Below are 23,241 nucleotides of genomic sequence, written 5' to 3' on the forward strand. Positions count from 1 at the left end.
TCCAGGCATTTGGTAAAAGTTTGAGACAAAAGCTTGTGAATAGGAAGCTTAAGTGACTCTGCTGGAGGTTGAGGAAGATGCATGACTTCGAGATACTCCTTAGAGTATTTGGAACCAGCATTCAATTGAAGGGCTAAGTCCACAGCCATTTGACGAAGAAAAGAGGAGAAAGATAGCTGATCTGGTAATACCTTGCCTCGAGAAAGACTCGAGGTCGTCGAGGCAGTCTGGGTCGAAGATGAAGCTTCGGCTGGAAAAAAGGCATCAAAAGAATAGGGAGACTTGGACGAGGCAATCGAAACCGCTGAGTCTTTGAGGTGTGGAAGTGGAGACCTCGAACGAGGAGTCTGCGGTCTAGTAGAAGTAGGTGTAGATCGAGGCTTAGTTGAAGAAGGACACTCCTTAGAAGAACTATGCCTGGAAGGATGCCTCGATGAAGGTCTCGATCATCGGTGAGAACAGTGCTTGGAAGCAGATCTCGAAGATCGAGGAGACTTCGCCCCGGAGAGGGAAGCAGCCAATGCCACCAAAGAATGGATAGGACTTGAGGCTGTGGATGAAAGCTCCAGAGGCTTGATGGAGGAACCTCTATGCACTCCCAAAGACTCTACTCCTTGTATGGAGTGTGAGGATTCCTACCAAGGCACTTGCAAAGAATCTGCTCCTTGCTTCACGTGCTTAGATGCCAGACCAGACACTCGCAGAGACTCTGCTCCCTGCAGAGAGTGTGTAGACTCAGACTGAGGCATAGGAAGAGGCTCGACCTCGCGGGAGTCTGCAGAGTGCCCAGGCTGGAATAGAGTAGCTAGCTTCGGTCCCATTTTGGTGAGGAACTGAACAAATTGCTGCTCTAACATGGTCTGGAAAGAAGCCAGTAAGGATGGATCCGCGTCTGAAACTGGACTACCTGCCTTGGCTGGAGGTTCCAACGAGGCAGTGGAAATGTGCTTCATCTTAGAAGTCTTAGGCACCTTAAGCACCACCAATGGAACTGTCTGCTGAGCTATCTGATCTGAGGATTCAGGAGAAGATACAGCAGACGTCGTTGAGGAAAGAGCCGCTGTAAATGAAGAAGGTCTGATGAGACTCGAGGTCGAAGCAGTGGAGGCAGGAGGGCCCTCGGTCGAAGGCAAGACCAAGGTCGGCTTCGGAGTCAAAGAAGTGGTCGAATTCATCTGGATGAGCTTCTCCACTGAAAGTAGACGACGTTTAAGGACTCGAGGTTGAAGAGTAGCACAGCATTCGCATGACTTTGGATGATGTTGTGGCCCAAGGCACTTGAGGCACCTGGTGTGTGGGTCCATGAGAGAAATCGCATGTTGACACTGGCTACACTTCTTAAACCCTGCCGCTGGTCAGTACATAGAAGGAAAAACAGCCGCTGCAAGGTCAAAGCCCCTGAGCTGCGGCCAAGCGGCCTGCCCCGGCAGCCGAATGGAAGAAATAATTTTTAAAAAACAAACAAACTAGAAATAAAAGAAATAAAGTAAGTACAGCGATTCGTGAAGAAAATAAGACAAACCGCGGTGAGAGAAGGCACGAAATGATAAAGTTAAACGCAGAGAGTCAAAGACAGACTTCTTGGCTCCGCGGAAAACTGAGAACTGAGGAGACGCGCCCTACGCTGGGCGAGAAGGCACTCGCGCATGCGCGGTGTGGTCGATTCGAAACTTCTATTTTCTTCAAGCAAGTCTGCTTGTGAGCTTCCGCATCAGGGCTCCGCTGATGACATCACCCAGGAGACATGATCGAGATGTTCAAGTATCTTACGGGCCGCATCGAGGCGGAGGAAGATATCTTCTTTTTCAAGGGTCCCATGACAACAAAAGGGCATCCGTGGAAAATCAGGGGTGGGAAACTACGAGGTGACACCAGGAAATTCTTTTTCACTGAAAGAGTGGTTGATCGCTGGAATAGTCTTCCACTACAGGTGATTGAGGCCAGCAGCGTGCCTGATTTTAAGGCCAAATGGGATCGGCACATGGGATCTATTCACAGGGCAAAGGTAGGGGAGGGACATTAGGGTGGGCAGACTAGATGGGCCGTGGCCCTTATCTGCTGTCTATTTCTATGTTTCTATGTTTCATATGTGAGAATAGGCTGTCTGCTTGTCCTGGAATAATGTGTGTTCTGTTTAACTTGATTACACAGCCTCACACAAAACCGCAATAACTGTACAGCTGCCAGGGCTTTCATTCTTGAAACTGTTTTGGCACTTTCTGCAATCTTTATTTCTTTACCGACGCTCAACACACATGCTGGTGGGAGACGTCATTAAAATCTGGCAATAGCAGCTGCTGCTGCTCATGAAATTCACCCATCCGTTATAGCATTACAGAGTAAAACAAGAATATATGTTGGTGATGTTTTGAAGAATGTTTTGTATTGCTTTTGTTTTTGCTTTGTGTATGTTTATTTGGAATCGCTGTGACTCTAGGCGGTATATTAAGTTTTTTAAATAAATAAAATCATCCATGCATGCCCAGAGGCCCTCTAGATGCAACCAGAGCTTTCCAAAACCTGGGCAAATTCTCGGGCTTTGGAAAGTCCATCCGGGCACCCAGACAGTCTTCTATAAAGAGGACATGTCTGGCTTTTCCCGGACGTCTGGTAATCCTAGGTAAGTGCAGCTCTTGTGCACATGCCTAGACAAAAATGGAAGTGTCAGTACACACTGGCACTCATTCTTCTATGCCTAAATATGAGCCTCACAAATATTGCTAGCATATAGAATTTTTGCAAGGCTCACATTTAGGCATAGAAGAACTGGTGTGGATGTGTGCTTTTACTTTTGGTTTTGCTCAGACATGCGCATGTTTGTTACTTCCTGTCAGCCATTAAAACTTGAAAGAGCCTCTTCTCACTTATCAAAGAAGACAAAACAGGCAGTTCAAAAGAGGCATAAGACAACTTCAAGTTTTGCGTGGGCCACTGGGCAAACTGGGTGAGCACATGTGGTCTCCACATCCCCCTCCCCATGCCAACTCAAAACATTAAATAACTGAGCTGGTAGGGGATCTGGCAGCGAGAACAACTCCCTTTCCTATTTGCTCCAGCCGGCAGCACTTTATACATGCTGCTGCTGACCCCACCACTCCCCGTGAATGCTCAATTTTAATGCATTTGCAAAAACTGAGTTTATGCGACATGGAGAGGCCTACATGATAGCAGCGCATAGACAGTGCTACCGGCAGGAGCAAGTAGGAAAGTGAGTTGTTCTTGCCACTGGAGGAGCCCTGCAGCTGGAAGAGCTTGGCGATCCCCACCAGCCATAACATGGATGTGAGAATTTTGGGTGGGGGTGGGCCCAGGCCCACCTGTGGCTAAGCCACTGAGTTCAAAGTGAAAACCTGATATGAAATCTTCTCCTGAAAACGTACTATGCGGTCCCTAACCTGTTAAAATCTTTTGCGCATTATGGGCCATCATTTTCTTTTAGGTGTCACAGCGCTTCTGTCTGTATATTGCAAAGGAATACTTACTAAATTTCAAGACAGTTGGCAACCATATTTAGTGTGACGTTAACACTCATTCTCGAGCTCTTGGAGCATTTGGAGCACAAAGCACAGTTACTTACCGTAACAGGTGTTATCCAGGGACAGCAGGCATATATTCTCACATGTGGATGGGTTACGTTATCTACGGAGCCCCGACGCGGACAGCTTTTCAAGCAAACTTGATTGAAGATTCAAGTTTGCTGTGCTGCACCACGCATGTGTGCCTTCCTGCTCCACTAGAGGGCGCATCCCCTCCTCGTGGTCTCCAGTTCATATATCCAGCAAAGAAGCCAACCTCGGGGAGGAGGGTGGGTTGTGAGAATATATGCCTGCTGTCCCTGGATAACACCTGTTACGGTAAGTAACTGTGCTTTATCCCAGGACAAGCAGGCATGATATTCTCACATGTGGGTGACCGCCAAGCTAAGTAAAAAGGGACGGAGGGAAGTTGGCAATTCAAGAAAACAGATTACGCAAAACCGACTGGCCAAACCGGCCGTCGCTCCTGGACAGAGTATCCAGACAATAGTGGGAGGCGAAAGTATGAACTGAAGACCAAGTGGCAGCCTTGCAAATCTCCTCGATAGGCGTTGACCTGAGGAAAGCCACAGAGGCCGCCATCGCTCGGACCTTATGCCCCGTGACTCGACCATGCAGCGCGAGACCAGCCTGAGATTAGCAAAAGGAAATACTAGCAGCCAACCAGTTGGACAAGGTGTGCTTGGAAACTGGGCGTCCCAACCGATTAGGGTCAAAGGACAAAAACAACTGAGGAACCGTCCGATGAGACTGAGTGCGTTGAAGATAAAAAGCCAACGCTCTCTTACAGTCAATAGTGTGAAGCGCCACCTCACCAGGATGAGAGTGGGGCTTAGGAAAAAACACCGGCAGAACAATGGACTGATTGAGATGAAAATCAGACACCACCTTAGGCAAGAACTTAGGATGAGTGCGGAGAACCACCTTGTCATGATGGAACACAGTAAAAGGCGGGTCCGCCACCAAGGCCTGCAGCTCACTAACTCGTCGAGCAGAAGTGAGCGCAAGTAGGAAGATCACCTTCCAAGTGAGAAACTTGAGATGAGACTTATCCATAAGCTCAAATGGAGGTTTCATAAGTTGAGCCAGAACCACATTAAGATCCCAAACCACAGGAGGAGGCTTGAGAGGAGGATGGATGTTCAAGAGACCCCTCATGAAACGAGAAACCAAAGGATGAAGAGAGAGGGACTTTCCCTCAAGGTGTCGATGGAAAGCAGCAATCACACTAAGATGCACCCGAATAGAAGTTGTCTTCAGACCGGAATGAGACAAATGAAGCAAATACTCCAGAACCGAAGACACAGGAACCGACATAGGATCCAGATGATGAGAGGAACACCAAGACGAGAATCTGGTCCACTTCTGAGAGTAGCAGAGTCTAGTCGAGACTTTACGAGAAGCCTCCAATACCTCCCGGACTGATTGAGATAAAGGAGGAGAAGTCAGGGTGAAAGGAACCAAGCTGTCAGATGTAAGGACTGAAGATTGGGATGCATAAGAGAACCCCGACTCTGAGATAGCAGAGAGGGAAAAACAGGCAGAAGCAGAGGCTCCCTGACACTGAGTTGAAGAAGCAGGGAGAACCACGGCTGGCGAGGCCATCGAGGAGCAATCAGGATCAGAGTGGCCCGGACCGACTTGAGATGTACAAGCATCCGCAGGATCAGAGGAAAAGGCGGAAACGCGTAGAGGAACTTCCCCTCCCAATCGAGGAGGAAGGCGTCGGCCTCGAGACGATCCGGGGAGTACATCCGTGAACAAAAGAGAGGCAGTTTGTGATTGATGGGGCAAGCGAAGAGATCTATCTGAGTCCCCCACCGCTCAAACACCCGTCGCAAGACCCGAGAGTGCAGCGACCACTCGTGCGGCTGGAGAAGGCGGCTGAGCTTGTCCGCCAGACAGTTCCGCTCTCCCTGAATGTAAACCGCTCGAAAGAAGATGTTTTGGGAAATCGCCCACTCCCAGAGACGAAGAGCCTCCTGACACAGGGACCAGGACCCTGTCCCCCCTTGCTTGTTGAGATAATACATCGCCACCTGATTGTCCGTACGGACTAGAACCACCCGGTCGTGAAGCAGGTGCCGGAAGGCCACAGCGGCCAGATAAATGGCTCGAAGTTCCAACACGTTGATGTGACAGCGATGGTCATCCTCTGACCACATCCCCTGAGTGCGTAGCCCGTCCAGATGAGCCCCCCAAGCATACTCCGAAGAGTCCGTGGTCAGGACCTTGTGGTGCGGAGGGACGAGAAAGAGCAAACCCCTGGAAAGATTGGAAGAGTTGGCCCACCAACGGAGCGATCATTTCAAAGAAGGAGTCACCGTCACAGGACCGGATATCAGGTCCCGGTCCTGACGCCACTGAGAGGCTAACGTCCACTGAGGTATCCGCAGATGCAGTCGAGCGAATGGTGTGACATGGACCGTAGAAGCCATATGACCGAGCAGAGTCATCATGAGTTTCGCCGAGACCGAGGCCCGCAGCGAAACCTGCTGACTCAGACTGACCAGACTGATCGAGGAAGAGGAAGGAAGGAATGGAGGCGAACCGTGTCCAGCACGGCCCCGATGAACTGCAAGGACTGAGAGGGGCACGACTGGGATTTTGGAAAGTTTATCTCGAACCCCAAACCCTGAAGGAAGATAATAGTCTGTCGGGTCGCTTAGATAACCCCCTCCCTGGACGGCGCTTTGATCAACCAGTCGTCCAGGTAGGGAAATACCTGAAGACCCCAGGACCGCAAGGCCGCTGCAACCACCACGAGACACTTCGTGAAGACTCGAGGGGACAAGGCCAGACCAAAGGGGAGGACCCGATACTGAAGATGGTGCTCTCCCACCTGAAAGCGCAGAAACTGGCGATAAGCAGGATGCACCGGAACATGCGTGTAGGCCTCCTTCAGATCGAGGAAGCAGAGCCAATCCCCCTCGTCCAGCAGGGGATAAAGAATCGGAAGGGAAAGCATCCGAAACTGTTCCCGCACAAGGAATTTGTTGAGGCGTCTCAAGTCCAGATTCGGGCGCAGGTCCCCTGTTTTTTTCGGTACCAAGAAGTAACGGGAGTAAAACCCCCGCCCCCGTTGACCAGGAGGGACCACTTCCACCACCCGCAGGCGAAGAAGATCTCGAGCCTCTGAGAGAAGGAGGAACAACTGCGCCCGATTGGGAGGACACGCACTCGGGGGGCTGTCGGGAGGAAGCTCCCGAAAGTTGAGTGAGTAACCTGAGGATATCACGCCCAGGACCCATGAGTCCGACGTGATAGCTGCCCAACGAGGGTAGAAGGCTCTGAGACGGCCCCCAATGGGAAGAAGGCCTGGCATCTGTGCGGAGGGGGCCCGCCCCCATCCGCTCATCCCGTTAAAAAGACAGGGACAGCTTGGTAGCAGCAGCCGGTTGGGACTTGGGCAAGGCCCTAGGGTGTGCCTGCTGACGCCGAGGCGGAGGCCGGGAAAAGGCCGGAGTAGACTTCTGTGGGTAGCGGCGCAGAGGGGCCCAGAAGGGTCTCGACGAAGACGGCTTTGGCTTCGGCCTGACCAACGAAGCAAACGACTTCTCATGCTCCAACAGGCGCTTAGTAGCCGCTTCAATGGTATCATCGAACAGCTCCTTGCCGACACAGGAAAGGTTCGCTAACCTATCCTGCAAATTCGGGTCCATATCGACCAGGCACAGCCAAGCGAGCTCAAAGCCATTACATGCCGCATGAAAGAGATGGAGCCGCAAGTTGGAAAAATCCTCCAGGAGCAGGCCAAACGCCCCATGGCGGGAGGCCGGCAAGTCCGCCTGGAAAGCCGCCAACAGTCCAATCAGGTGTTTAAGATAGGATGTGAAGGTAAAGGCATAGTTCAGCACCCTAGAGGCCATCATAGAGTTCTGATAAAGCCTGCGGCCAAACTTTTCCAAGGTCCTGCCCTCACGACCCGGAGGGACCGCTGCCGAGACCCGGGAGGGGTGAGCCTTCTTTAAGGACGATTCCACCAGCAACGATTGGTGGGACAACTGCAGTTGCTCGAACCCCGGGCAAGGAACTGTGCGATATTTCGACTCCATCTTAGAGGGGACAGCCGTCACCATATAGGGAGTCTCCAGGTTCCTGATTAAGGTTTGCTGGAGTACAGGGTTCAACGGCGGCCTGAGGGACTCTCTAGGTGGAGACGGAATATCCAGCTCCACTAGATACTCCTTGGAATACCTAGAGTCCGATTGGAGGTCTAGGTCAAGCGCCCAACCCATGTCCTGGACAAACTTGGTAAAGGACGGCCGGGACGTTCCCTGAGCCTCGAGCGGCGACGCCGAGCGAGACCTCCTCGGCGCAGAAAAGGACGGGGAAGCCTCCCTAGAATAACGAGGCTCCCGCTCTGTAACTCACTCAGACCCCAAGGAGGGACACAAAGAACTCTCTGGGGTCGAGGACCTCCATCGCCTCGAGGAGCCCTTCGGAGACGACGCCGGGGTACGTGGCACCGACCGATGACGGGTCGGAGACCGGTCCCCGCACTCCCTCGGCGAAAGCCTCGAGCCTCGGACCGGAGCCCCAGACCGAGGGGGAGTGAGCAAAAGCCGAGGGTTAGTCAAGAGACAATTCAGTAACTCTCAGCGGTCCTTCAGCACGAGATGTAGGGGAGCGACCCCGCTTCGGAGGGGAACTCCGGGCCTTCTTGGAACCCCAGCGGTCCGAGGTCTCGGCGTGCTTCCCGCAGGGGAAGAGCGCCTCGAGGCCCGGGGCGAAGAGTCTGAGGATGAGGAAAGGCGCCAGGACCGGCGCACCTTGCCCCCAGGTGCCTCGATGCAAGGCTCAGGCTGGTCCGGCGCACGCGAGGTCGAGGTCGGCTGCAGATGGGCCAGCGCGGCGGACAGCTCAGACGAGATCATCACCCGGAGCATGTCCTGAAAGACCAGCATGGACAGCATCGACGGCATGTCTGAGGCCGCAGTGCACTCCACCGAGGGCGACCTCTATGCAGAGTATTCCCCTTGTGGTGGAGGCACGTCCCAAGGGCTTGGAGGGCTTCGCCGGGACCACAGGCAGGGAACTCCCACCATGCCCGGCCGGCGTCCCCGAGGATGGCTTCTTGGCCGGCGTGGAACCTGCTGGAGGAAGAGGGGACTTACCCGGAGCCAAGGACTTCAGCGAACCCGAGGTCTTCGGGGTCGAGTCTCGAGGCAGGGCCGAGGTACCCGAGGCCGAGGTCAAGGCCGGACCTCGAGGCCGAGGTTGAGGGCTGATCGACGGCAAAATGATCCGCCATACAGGCCTTGCGCCAACGGAGGGCCCTGTGCTGAAAAGTAGCACACCGGGGGCAGGACTCGTTGGGATGATCGTCCCCCAAGCACCGAATGCACTAACGATGCGGGTCTGTGAGCGAAAGAAGACGCTCGCATCTGGTGCACTTCTTAAACCCGGTTAAAGGCCGGGACATAAGCGATGGAACCGGCCGCGGCCAATCGAGGCAATGCGGCCGTGACAACCCGGGAGCCCCCGGGCGGTCAAAAATCGCGAAAAGAGAGAAAAAGACAGAAAATAACAAATCACACGCGCACAGCGACTCTCCGACTAAAAAAATAAGAAAGCTGCGGTGTTAGAAGGCACTTTGGGCAGAGACAAAAAAGTACAGGACTTCTTGGCTCCGCGGAAAGAAACGAACTGGAGACCACGAGGAGGGGATGCGCCCTCTAGTGGAGCAGGAAGGCACACATGCGTGATGCAGCACAGCAAACTTGAATCTTCAATCAAGTTTGCTTGAAAAGCTGTCCGCGTCGGGGCTCCGTAGATGACGTCACCCACCCACATGTGAGAATATCATGCCTGCTTGTCCTGGGATAAACGTTTACTCTTGTGGTATCTCTGAGCATCAGGGCCTCAGTTTGTAAGCAAGCAGAAACTTGAACACAAGTTTTCCAACAGAATAAACCTCATCCCCAGAGACCTGAAGCTAAACTAGATCTATTTTCTTTTAAACTCTCATTTCAGTGCATGTAATAATTCTGCTGTTTTGGGTGAACTTCAGACCACAAATTCAGAATTACAAAAGAAAAGAAAACACATCTGATTCTAGCTGTTTTCACCAACCTGAAGCCATTTATTTTGTTCTACCTCTTAAATAAATGCAGTCCACGCTGTGATTTTCTGATGAAGCAATCCTGAGAGAAAGGAGAGCTGAAGATGTGTGCAATGTATGAGCAGTTCATGATGCTTAGCTGTTACCTTCATTGCCCAGATGGATTGGTCCAGAGGGTGAAAGAGTTTAAAGCAGAAGCCGTCTTTTTTGGAAGGTCTCTCTATCAGCTCACAGGAATGGAGTAGAATAGTTCCCACCCACTGGCCAATCTTTGGTGTTTTATATATTAGCAGTACTCCGGGTTTTAAGACACACCACAGCTTAGTCCAGCTTTTCAATGTCCCACGGATCTAATCAGAGAAAAAGAAGGTTTTTAAAAAAATCACTGGACATTATCTGACCAACAGATCCATGTGTAAGAATCGATTTCAGAAAGCTGCTATTTACAAGTGGAGATCCACAACACAGAGAGTTCAAGAGGGAGTCACCTGGGCATTGGCATGGACAAAAGTGAACATTAACTCCCTGGATTTTAAAGTGAGTTAACCAGTTAAAACAGATTCTTATTCTGCTAACTCATGATGTCCAGACTCTGAGATAGAGAATGACAAGGGAACAAACTTTTCCCAGTTCCTGTAGGAACTCAATTTCCCCGTCCTGTCCCGCAAGGTTTGTTGCTGTCCCTGCCCTATTCCTGTAAGCTCTGCCTTAACCACACAAGCCTCGAACACTTATGATTTTAAAGTGTTTGAGGCTTGCGCAGATGAGGACGGAGCTTAGGCATTGGTGGACTGAGGCATTATGACATCACAATCTGAGCTCTAGAATGTTGCCACTTATGATTTTAAAGTGTTTGAGGCTTGTGCAGATGAGGACGGAGCTTAGGCATTGGTGGACTGAGGCATTATGACATCACAATCTGAGCTCTAGAATGTTGCCACTTATGATTTTAAAGTGTTTGAGGCTTGTGCAGATGAGGACGGAGCTTAGGCATTGGTGGACTGAGGCATTATGACATCACAATCTGAGCTCTAGAATGTTGCCACTTATGATTTTAAAGTGTTTGAGGCTTGTGCAGATGAGGACAGAGCTTAGGCATTGGTGGAATGAGGCATTATGACATCACAATCTGAGCTCTAGAATGTTGCCACTTATGATTTTAAAGTGTTTGAGGCTTGTGCAGATGAGGACAGAGCTTAGGCATTGGTGGACTGAGGCATTATGACATCACAATCTGAGCTCTAGAATGTTGCCACTTATGATTTTAAAGTGTTTGAGGCTTGTGCAGATGAGGACAGAGCTTAGGCATTGGTGGAATGAGGCATTATGACATCACAATCTGAGCTCTAGAATGTTGCCACTTATGATTTTAAAGTGTTTGAGGCTTGTGCAGATGAGGACAGAGCTTAGGCATTGGTGGAATGAGGCATTATGACATCACAATCTGAGCTCTAGAATGTTGCCACTTATGATTTTAAAGTGTTTGAGGCTTGTGCAGATGAGGACAGAGCTTAGGCATTGGTGGAATGAGGCATTATGACATCACAATCTGAGCTCTAGAATGTTGCCACTTATGATTTTAAAGTGTTTGAGGCTTGTGCAGATGAGGACAGAGCTTAGGCATTGGTGGAATGAGGCATTATGACATCACAATCTGAGCTCTAGAATGTTGCCACTTATGATTTTAAAGTGTTTGAGGCTTGTGCAGATGAGGACAGAGCTTAGGCATTGGTGGAATGAGGCATTATGACATCACAATCTGAGCTCTAGAATGTTGCCACTTATGATTTTAAAGTGTTTGAGGCTTGTGCAGATGAGGACAGAGCTTAGGCATTGGTGGAATGAGGCATTATGACATCACAATCTGAGCTCTAGAATGTTGCCACTTATGATTTTAAAGTGTTTGAGGCTTGTGCAGATGAGGACAGAGCTTAGGCATTGGTGGAATGAGGCATTATGACATCACAATCTGAGCTCTAGAATGTTGCCACTTATGATTTTAAAGTGTTTGAGGCTTGTGCAGATGAGGACAGAGCTTAGGCATTGGTGGAATGAGGCATTATGACATTACAATCTGAGCTCTAGAATGTTGCCACTTATGATTTTAAAGTGTTTGAGGCTTGTGCAGATGAGGACAGAGCTTAGGCATTGGTGGAATGAGGCATTATGACATCACAATCTGAGCTCTAGAATGTTGCCACTTATGATTTTAAAGTGTTTGAGGCTTGTGCAGATGAGGACAGAGCTTAGGCATTGGTGGAATGAGGCATTATGACATCACAATCTGAGCTCTAGAATGTGGCCACTTATGATTTTAAAGTGTTTGAGGCTTGTGCAGATGAGGACAGAGCTTAGGCATTGGTGGAATGAGGCATTATGACATCACAATCTGAGCTCTAGAATGTTGCCACTTATGATTTTAAAGTGTTTGAGGCTTGTGCAGATGAGGACAGAGCTTAGGCATTGGTGGAATGAGGCATTATGACATCACAATCTGAGCTCTAGAATGTTGCCACTTATGATTTTAAAGTGTTTGAGGCTTGTGCAGATGAGGACAGAGCTTAGGCATTGGTGGAATGAGGCATTATGACATCACAATCTGAGCTCTAGAATGTTGCCACTTATGATTTTAAAGTGTTTGAGGCTTGTGCAGATGAGGACAGAGCTTAGGCATTGGTGGAATGAGGCATTATGACATCACAATCTGAGCTCTAGAATGTTGCCACTTATGATTTTAAAGTGTTTGAGGCTTGTGCAGATGAGGACAGAGCTTAGGCATTGGTGGAATGAGGCATTATGACATCACAATCTGAGCTCTAGAATGTTGCCACTTATGATTTTAAAGTGTTTGAGGCTTGTGCAGATGAGGACAGAGCTTAGGCATTGGTGGAATGAGGCATTATGACATCACAATCTGAGCTCTAGAATGTTGCCACTTATGATTTTAAAGTGTTTGAGGCTTGTGCAGATGAGGACAGAGCTTAGGCATTGGTGGAATGAGGCATTATGACATCACAATCTGAGCTCTAGAATGTTGCCACTTATGATTATAAAGTGTTTGAGGCTTGTGCAGATGAGGACAGAGTTTGCAGGAATGGGACAGGGACAGGAAAAGAACTCACCGGGATGGGATGGGAAAATGAGTTCCCGTGGGGACAGGGAAAAAATTTCTCTCCGTGTTCTTCTCTACTCTGAGAGAATATTCAGTGGCACTTGCTGGATATCCCATCTAACCACTAATGCCAAAACCAGATGTTGTCTGCAAACACCTTCAAAGTATAGGTCTCTGGTTTAAGTACATCTCTACAGGTCACAGTCAACTAATCCCTAAGCTGATCTAAATATATTTTTAGAACAAAATGCATCGGCCAAATCTCTCTGACACTGTCAAGTCTGCTATCATTCTATATGAGCCTGTACAAAGTCAGATTTAGCTCACACCTTTTCACTGGCAGCACGAGGAAAAACCACTGAACTGAAATTTAAGACTGGTGTTGACATATTGCCATTGAAAATATTCGAACCAAGTGGAACATCTGGAGACTGCTGAGCACTGTTTTTCCTCCATCCGACCTTTAAAAATACAGATGTTGGTCTAAAAGCTTTTTGGGGAGGAGGATTGCTATCAATCAAGAATGGCAGCTAATAAGTGTGAGATTAAATAAAATCCTAAAGAACGGAGAGGGAGATATTTTGTTACTTGTTTCTGGGCTATCAAAGAAAGTTATAGGGAAGGAGAGAAACCACACAGATGTCTTCATTAGAGCAAAAATCCTGCTTGTTTTTGAGCCTCATAAGAAATGCTTCCAGATGTTTCTATAAATAGGGGCGTGTTTGCTGTCTTCAGTTTTTGCCTATCCTTAAGTATTAGGGACAAAATTCTATGGGCCCTTTAAACAAAGCTGCGGTGGCAATTTTGCCGCACCAAATGTACCAAAGTCCATTCAATTCCTAGGGGCTTTGGTGCATTTGTTATGGGAGAATCACTACTGTGGCTTTGTAAAAGGGGTCCCATATATATGGCAAAAAAATCAGCACCGAAAAAATTTCAGACTATAAATAGCACTCAGAGATGGGCACTGTTTATAAAACAGCAATTAGTGCCAGGACCCGTACTCAATTTTGAGCCGAACACGTGTCAATCACGCAATGGCATCATAGGTGCTTGAAATGTAAGCCAGGGCTTTCAAGGCCTACATTTCCGGCACTCACCTTTGTCTGAATTCCACCTCTGGAGGCTCCTTCTAGCACCTAATGCCACAGTGATGTTAGGTGCCAGTAGGTGCTTGAAATTTCTTTCAAGTACTATTTTAAATAGTGTTTTGGCCTTAACTTAGGTGTCAGTAGGGCAGCTACCGGTGCCTAAGTTAAGGCACTGTTTACAGAATATGGGCTTAAGCGATTTAGCGTGTGCTAACTGCATTAATGCATGTAAACTATTAGCGTGCCCTAAATGCTAAGATGCCTACAGGATTATAATGGCGATCTTAGCATTTAGAGCGTGCTGAACCAGAACATACGCAGGTAGGGCCAGTCTCAGGGCACTGGTCTTTGACCTAAGGGCCACCGTGGGAGCGGACTGTACCAGCAGCGGCAATTCTTATGGGGCTAGATTCACTAAGCAAACCGATCATGTATCGATCGGTTTGCGACCCCTTAGCGACCAAATTCCCCTCTGGCCCGATTCACTTACCTCTCTGCCGACCATCCTCCGATTCGCGCATGCAAATGAGGGGAGGGACATTCAAAAGTAGGGAAGGCAGCGATTCACAACACAATCAATCCGATCCGACTGGGCTGGCTGATCAACTCCAAAGCGACTGCTGGGGACCAGTCGTTCAGTGGTTTCCGACTGCATATCCTGCTCTCTGCCCCAACTCAAGCACAAATCTCCTGCTCTCTGCCCCGAAGTCCTGCTGCCCTTCACTGCCCCGAATCTCCCTGAAGTCCTGCCACCCTGCACTGCCCTTTCCCGCCCTGCGAGCCTGTGGTTTTAACCTGCGGGTTTAAAGCGGGTTAAAACCACGGGCTCGCGGGGCTCAAAACTACTTTAAAAAAAAAAAGATTGCGGCTCCAATGGGCATGCACAGACCATTTACAGATGGTTTGCACATGTGCGATCCATGCAGGCAGATGAGGGCGTTCCTCCGATTGCCCCCATCTGCATATTTTACTTTCGTGACTTCGTCGGATCAGCCCGGATCGGGCAGGTTAGTGAATCCGGCCCATGCTCTTATGTTCTTATCATAATTAGTGCATGCTAAATCGCTTAGCACCTGTTGATGAATTCCCCCCTACCTGAAACCTGGTGTAAATTCACTGGAATACCCCAGATTTGCCCATGCCCCTCCCGTAGCTGCATCCCCCTTTTCGGATCCTGGTATCTAAAGATGCACAAGTACATTTAAATTAATGCTAATTAAAAGCAATAATTGATTATTTGCGCCCCATTGCTGGCGCTAATTGGCTCATTTGGTAATTAAATTGCACATGCAAATTGGGAAAATATGCTCAAATTTCTATATGCAATTTTCAACAACATATATAGAATTAGGGTATAAATGTTTTGGGCATCTCTTATAGAAATTAGCTGCAGCCTAAGACAACATTTCATTCTATATGTGAGTAAAGGTGACTAAAGTCACCAGAAATACAAAAAAATTAGCTTTTAATTAAATCTGTTGGTGCAAAAAATTTGTAATAAAACAGTTCAAAGTCCATCCTTTTAGTTCAAGGACAATGTTGTTTTTGTCTTAGTTATTCATGGTTTATTCTTGGTTTTATCTGTGCACATCACCCCTCCTGAAGACGCCGTCATGGCGAAACTCAGGTCTGGGTAGAGGGGATGTGTTGAATGGATGAAAGAGATTGATTTGAGCACGTGGTGTGTTACACTAGGGAGGATGTTCTCCTGCTGAGCCATTGTGAACAATGATTGTTATCTCAAGTTGGGGCCATGGAGTGCCATCAGCTTTCCAGATAAGTACCTGGTTACAACTCATTATTGATATCTGTATCATATTCAGAGTGTGATGGGGACGTAAGAGTGTGATGATGCATTTGCAGGCGTTCTGGGCACTGAACACTTCACTATTTGACTATTTTGATACAAAGTTGCAGAGCAAAGTGAAATACAGTATATCCTATACAATTAGCAAACATGTATGAACATCACTCATGTGCAAGGAATGAGCTGAAGCCCTCAAATTTACTGCTAGTTCTATTCTTGGAACCTGCAGAATGTCAAAGAACGCCTCCTTCTGGTGCTCTTAAGGTACAATACGTACATTCAACATATGCAGGGCAGCTTGGAAGTTCATTTTTTTTTTTGCAATATCTTTATTAACATTTGCAAAGGAACATACATCCATGGGCAAAACAACCGGAACATAGCCATCGACAACAGTCGGGAACAACATAAAAGAGAAGGCCAACCAGAGAAATACACGGTACAAAAAGAAAAACCCCATTAGTGCATGCCCATCACAATTGACATTTTGTGTTAAGACCCCTCCCCAAGCAACCACACATCTGCCAATCCCACGCCCACACCACAAACCTCACCAAGCACACCCCTCACAGTCCATCCAGCATCCCAACAGCACCCACCCAGGCACACACACCCACACCACCGCAGATGCAGCAACTCCAGGGACCAAGGCGAAAAGACAGAAGAGAAACGAAAAAGAAATAAAAAGACAGAAGCACAAACAGCAGCAGCAGCCCCCCCAACAAAGGGAGGGGAGGGGGAACGAAAGAAGGAAGAAGAAATCAAGAAATCAAGAAGTCAGGGAGAGACAGGCACGTCCGCTGCATCCATGCTGGAACAGCCCCTCAACACCCGCTGCCACAAATCGCGGTAACATCGTTGATTCAGAGTACCAGACGGAGGAACTCGCTGAAGTTCATAACGCCCCACATCAGCCAATCGAGCCCTCCACATCGGGAAGGAGACCACAGAATCGCCCACCCAGTGTGTTAACAGGAGCTTTTTCACCACCAAGACAGCCATGTACAGAACCCTGCGTTGAGGGAGGGAAAGCCCCCCCTCAATCAATGCACTTTGGTCTCCCAAAAGCAAAAAGCCATAGGACCAGGGAACAGCTCGCTGGAGAACGCTCTCTAGAAAAGGGAGAGCGCGCAGCCATACAGCAGCGGAAGGGCACTCCAAGAAATGATGAGTAAGGGAGCCCTCAGACCGGTGGCACTTGATACAGACTGCATCCTCCCACAGTCCCATCCGAGCACCCTGGGCTCGGGAAATATACGCCCGGTGAAGGATTTTAAACTGCATTTCCCTATAATCCGTGGACCCCCCCAAGGCATACACAGCGGCAAAGAGATCAAGGAAGGCCTTACGGTCCAGAGGGGTACCAAGCTCAGTCCGCCACTGGGAAGCCAAGCGGTCAATAGAGCCCATAGCCGACGCATTTTTCAGAATCCGATACCAAGTAGCCAACTTATTTGAAGCAGGAGAGACCTGTCTAGAGACAAGTAATAATGCCGAGCCTGGAGGTAAGCCCAAAAATGAGTCTGAGGGAGGTGCCAATGAGTCCGGAGCTGGGCAAAAGAAGGGAAAGAACCCCCTCCACCGCTAAGATATCCTGGAGAGTTCTACCCCCCCTCCGCTCCCACTGCCGAAACCAAGCATGACCCACCCCCGGAGGAAAGTCAACATTGCCGTACAACTGCAACAGCAGGGAGGCCTCCGGAGATTTCCCCTGCCGCCGCCTCCACCACCGCCACGCACGCCTCAAGGGCAAAAGAAACGCAAACTTGGCCCCACCACCCAACATCGGAGCGTGCAACAGCGACAGGATGGAGTGCGGCGCGCACCAGGACTCTACCCATTCCCGAGAAGAGAATCTATAACTGCCCGACCAACCTTCATGAATAAAACGAAACAGAGCTGCGACATTATAATAGCGAAGATCGGGGAGATTCAAACCACCCCTAAATTTATCCAGGGCTAGAGTAGCGGAACTAATACGGGCTCGTTTATGTCGCCAAATAAACGCGGAAATAAGCGACTGAAACAAACGCACCTCTTTATTTGTAACCCAAAGGGGCACAGCCTGCAGCGGATACAGAATCTTGGGAAGAAGTACCATCTTAGTCAAGGCCACCCGCCCCCATACCCCCAACGGGAGATCTCTCCATTTATCACACAATTGCCGAATTGCCTCTAGGTGACGTGTCACATTGAAACGGTACAGAAGTTTAAGGTCCGGACTCAAATAAACACCAAGGTAGCGCATCGGCCCCCTCACCGGTGGTATCTCGAGACTTGCGTGCCAGGGTTCCGCAACAGTAGACCGCAAGGGAAGAAGTTCAGATTTATCACAATTAACCCGCAGACCAGAGAGATCCCCAAAGGACCGGACCAAAGCAAGGGCCCGGCCCAAATCTCGGCGAGGTTGATCCAGGTACAGGAGGATATCATCGGCAAATAGGTTAATGCGACTCTCCCGATCTCCAATTCAAATGCCCCGGATATCCGAATCCCCGCGAATTTTAGCCGCCAAGGGTTCAATAGCCAGAACAAAAAGTAATGGGGATAACGGGCATCCCTGTCGCGTCCCCCTTCCCAAAGCAAACAGGGCGGTAAACTGACCGTTAACCAAAAGCCTCGCCTGCGGAAATAGATATAAACTACTGATCCAATGATGAATAGAGCCCTCAATGCCAAACTGACGTAAAACCCAGAAGAGATATTGCCACGAAATACTATCAAAGGCCTTCTCCATGTCCAGGCCTACAATAGCCGCGTCACTCATAAGGCCCCGCCTGGAATGAAGGGCCATCAAAGCTCGAATCAGATTCATGGACGCATATCTGCCCGGCACAAAGCCAGCCTGATCCTCATGAACCAAAAGTGGTAAAAAAGCATTCAGTCTGCGCGCCAAAATTGCAGCAAAAAGCTTGGCGTCCTGATTAAGAAGGGAAATAGGTCGATAAGAGCCCACCTGGGCCGGGTCCTTACCCGGCTTAGGCAACAACACCACATGGGCCATATTAGGAGTCCCCAAGCCCCTAGACTCGGAAAGCGCATTAAACGCCCCAGCCAAAGCAGGAGAAATCTGATCTGACAAAATCTTGTAATACTCGGAGCCAAACCCATCCGGACCTGGCGCCTTAGTCAATTTAAGCTGCTTAATCCCGAGCAATACCTCGTCAGAGCTAATAGGGGTGTTCAATTGCTCCACCTGAGCGTCCGTCAGCCTAGGGAGCCGGAGCCCCTGAAAAAAAGCGTCCCGATCAGCATCCGAGAAAGGGCGGTTAGCATACAAAGATTCATAAAACTGAACAAATTGCTGCTGGATCTGCCGTTCCTGCGTGTAAGAGTTGCCCTTACAGTCCCGAATGGACAAGATGACCTGACGGGTGCGCGGAGGCCTGACCAAATTGGCCAACAATCTCCCCGTCTTCCCTCCCCAAGTGTACAGTTTATAACGTTGAAAATAGATATCACGAGTAGCCCGCTGCGTCAAAATTGCATCTATCCGCCGCCGAACAGTCAGCAAGCGATCTTTATCCGCCGCTAACAGAGAGTTACAGTGACGCGTCCGCAACTGCCGAAGCTCCTCCGATAGTGTCAGGAGCTCCGCATCCATGGCCTTCCGCTTGCGAGAAAGATAAGCAATAATAAACCCCCGCAGAACCGCCTTGGAGGCCTCCCAATAGGTCACCGGATGAACATCAGTGGTATTATTGTGAGAACTATACTCCAACCACTGTTCCCGAATGTATTTGTGAAATGCGAGATCTCTATATAGGTAGCCCGGAAATTTCCAATGCCGTTCCCCGGAGTCCGACGCAAACTTGAACTCCAGGACGACAGGCGAATGATCCGACAGGGGAACCTCCGCAATATCTATTCGCGACACCCTAGGGAGCAAAGAGGGGGAAACCAACAGGTAATCCAATCTAGCGTAGACATTATGGGGATGCGAGTAAAATGTGTAAGTGCGTTCCGTAGGGTGCAAGATCCTCCAAGTGTCCAATAACTGCAACTGACTGAGCAAAAAGTTTACCCCCTTAGCTGCATGGTCCCTGGCCCCTGCCTTTGCCGGATTACAATCCAGGGCAGGATCCGCAGTAATATTAAAGTCTCCTCCCACCAGCGGTTGGTAATGAGGGTACATGGCTATCTTGGCGAGCAAAGCTGAAAAAAATTTATGATTATACACATTAGGAGCGTACAAATTGCACAATAACCATTTGGATCCCCACAACTCCCCCAGGACTAGAACATAACGCCCGTCCGGGTCCTGAAGAACCTTGTGGATGTGAAAGGGCAACTGTTTATGCAGAAGAATGGCAACTCCCCGCTTCCTGGTACCGAAGGCAGACGAGCAAACCTCCCCCACCCAGTCTCTCCTCAGCTTCAGGTGTTCCGCCAGGGAAAGGTGCGTTTCTTGCACAAAGGCAATATCGGTCCCCCTCCGACGAAGCCAGTTCAATATCTTCTTTCTCTTAATAGGAGAATGAATCCCATCCACATTGAGGGTCGTTATAGTCAACTTAGTCATTCAAAAAGAGTATTAGTAGAGGTCAATGCAGAAGACAGTGAAATAGCCGAGATGGGTAGCCCCCCAGCTAGGCCTCCCATCCCATGGATCTGAAGTCGGGCCCTAGAGCGCTGCACCGCCACCCACACTGAACACTTCCAAACTCGTACACACCACAACCACACAAACCCACATGCAACCACCACCAGGCTCCCTCTCCCTACCACCCCCCGCCCCACCCACCCAGCACCACACCCCCCACCCCTAAGAGTCACAACCCCCCGGCCCTCTCCCAATCTCCCCAACCCAACAAGAACCGGAGAACAGCCCCCCTCCCACCCCTGAAGAAATCCATCTCCAGCGGCCCCCCAACAAACCCCCTCCCACCCAATGAAAAAACTAAAAAGAAAAAGAAAAAATACAGAAAACTGCTCTCCCAACAAGTGGAGCAACTAAAGTCCATAGGATGAGCTCTCCCAAGCCCGAGCCGCCCTTGTCAGGTCTACGGTCCAAGAGCCCCCCGAGGAAGGCCCCCCCCCCCAGCCTAAGGAAAGAGATCCCCCACACAGAAATGAAAGCAAAAGCAGTCAGTGCATGGAAAAATAGAGGGATCTCCAGAAACCACTGTAAACAGTCCAGCCAGCAGCCACAGGTCCATCAGCCGGGACAGATCACGGTCCAATCTCCATGCCCCTCCAATTCCGGATCACACCAAGCAGCCCCTCACCGACTGACAGATAGCAGGCAGTCCAATCCCAAGAGGCAGGGAGAGTAGGCCAGCGAGGGATCAACAGTACAGGGAAACCGGAAAGTAGCACAGACACCACGGTGACTGCAGGCATGGTCTCCACAGCAGAGCGCCGCAAACGAGGCCAGCAGAGTCCCACAAGCACCGCAATCCAGCAGATCAGACAGACGCCGGAGCCCCTCCATCAAGCACCTCCGGCAACGAGTCCAGATAACTCTGAGCAGCCGCCCTATCCGGGAAGGTATGGGGTTTCCCTTCTCTCCAGACCCGCAGGGACGCCGGATAGACAAGCGCAAAGCGCACACCCCGTCTATGGAAAGCAGTGCAGATAGGCGCCATGTCTTTTCGGAGAGAAGCCACGTGGGGAGAATAATCATTGAAGAGCAGCAGTTTCTTCCCTTCGTACTCCAACACCCCAACCTTCCTGTACGCCTGAATTAGGGACTCCTTCTCTCTCCAGTTGATATATCGGGCGATAGCCGCTCTTGCTCGATTTTTGTCTTCCGTGTGGGGCCCCAGACGATGCGCTCTCTCGCACAAAAAGCCCGCCGCCGCCGGCTCCAGGCCCAGCCTCGTGGGGAGCCAAACCTGAAAAAAAGCATATAGCTCATGATCCGCTCTCATCTCCGGCAGGCCCACCACACGTAAGTTATTCCGACGCTGGCGATTTTCCTGATCGTCCAGCCTGCCCGTCAATGTAGCCACCTGAGCCTGTAGAGCCATAATACTGGTGTGTTCCTGTAGGGCCGCATCTTCTCCGTCCGAGACCCGCTGTTCCACCGCCGCCAGACGGGTGCTATGGGACTCAAACCGCTCATGGAAGCCCTCCACAGCGGACTGCAGTTTGTGCAGGCGATCCTCCAGGGCCGCGGTGACCATTCTCGATATCTCCTGCGCCCATTCTCCCCATTGAACCAGTGCCGCAGGGGGAGTCGAGGGCGCCGCCATTTTAGCCCCAGACACAGCAGACTTAGGTTTTGGTGTCTTCGCAGATTTTACCGGCATCCCAGATGCCTGCGGGCTCGCAGATCCCAGGGCAGTACTCACAGTCCTAATAAAGGATCCGGAGCTGACGGAGGTCACCCGACCGCGTTATGAAAGGAGTTAAGTGGATTTTAGGGGGCTCAGGGTCGGAAAGCTCAGGGAGACACGTCCTAACCAGGCAAACGCATCACGTGACCCCCAGTTCATTTTAATTAGACTAACGGCACCTCTGGTTGCATCTCTTGCCTGAGCTACTTTCCCTATCATATTAAACTCACCTGAAGCAATGTCAAGCTGCTTTATTTAATAAAGGAAGAAATTACTTTTCTTGTTTTAGAACTGAGCTCTAAAACTGTTTAATGATTTGATTTTGCAATCGTATGGAGAATAAGGTTCATATAGCAGTGCATACAAGTTTAAGTTTCAAGTTTATTAAAATTTTTGATTAATCGCTTTGTCTTTTTTTCAAAGCGATGAACATACATATATATAAATAGAAATAGTTAATATTACAATATAAAAATAGAAATTAAAACATTAATTATACATGACCTTAAAAATTAATTTAAAAGAGGAAAAAAAAAAAACCCCTAAATACATATTTAACAAAACATGAGTAAAGGGAAAAGGGGATAAGAACTACAAAATATAATAAAAAGAAGGTTGGGGAAAAACATAAGGTAGGAATTTATTTTTTTTTTTTTTTTTTAAATTATTGAATTATTGTGATCCAGATTATAGTTCACTCCCCAGCTTTTAAGCTGGATCACATCATACAGCGGTGGTAAGATTGTAATTCTAATAAGTCCATATTATTAAAAATAATTTTATCTCGTAGTGGATTTCCACCAACTCAAGACCAGGTGCTTTTATCTCCTAACTCTTACCAATGACTGTTTTATCATTCCCTTTGTGAGAAATTCCCTAACCCCTATTTGTTCCATTTGTCTGTTTTGATTAGATTGTAAGCTCTATCGAGCAGGGATGGCTTCTTACATGTTTAATGTAGAGCACTGCATACGCCTGGCAGCACTATTGAAATGATACGTAGTAGCGGTATGCTTTAAACCAGAGTGTCCAAGCCCTGGACTGAGTAAGCCAGGGCTGCCCAAATCCGGTCCTCGAGATCTACTGGCAGGCCAGGTTTTCAGGATATCCACTATGAATATGCATGAGAGAGATTTGCCTGCACTGCCTTCTTGGTATGCAAATCTCTCTCATGCAGGTTCACTGGGGATATCCTGAAAACCTGACCTGCCAGTAGATCTGGAGGACCGGACTTGGGTAAGCCATCAGTCATATGAATAATATGTGTGTGTTCATGGTGACTTCAAGAATAGCAGCAGCAGCTATATGACAAACATTTTAGACCTTATAAAGCACCTTCTGGAACCGTGC

General features: G+C 49.3%; 1 protein-coding gene across 3 annotated transcripts in view; it reads right to left on the reverse strand.

Moving 5' to 3' along the window:
* Positions 1 to 23,241, reverse strand: part of OSBPL5 (oxysterol binding protein like 5) — a 431,224-nt gene that overhangs the window by 142,288 nt on the left and 265,695 nt on the right. For all 3 annotated transcript variants that reach the window (XR_004537637.1, XM_033928646.1, XM_033928647.1), the window contains exon 6: positions 9,747 to 9,950. Coding sequence is in view for 2 of the 3 variants with exons in the window: in XM_033928646.1 (XP_033784537.1) it covers positions 9,747 to 9,950 (204 nt within the window). In the remaining variant the exon portion in view is untranslated. The remainder of the gene's footprint in view (positions 1 to 9,746; positions 9,951 to 23,241) is intronic.

This window comes from Geotrypetes seraphini, chromosome 19, assembly GCF_902459505.1.
Source record: "Geotrypetes seraphini chromosome 19, aGeoSer1.1, whole genome shotgun sequence".
Taxonomy (NCBI): domain Eukaryota; kingdom Metazoa; phylum Chordata; class Amphibia; order Gymnophiona; family Dermophiidae; genus Geotrypetes; species Geotrypetes seraphini.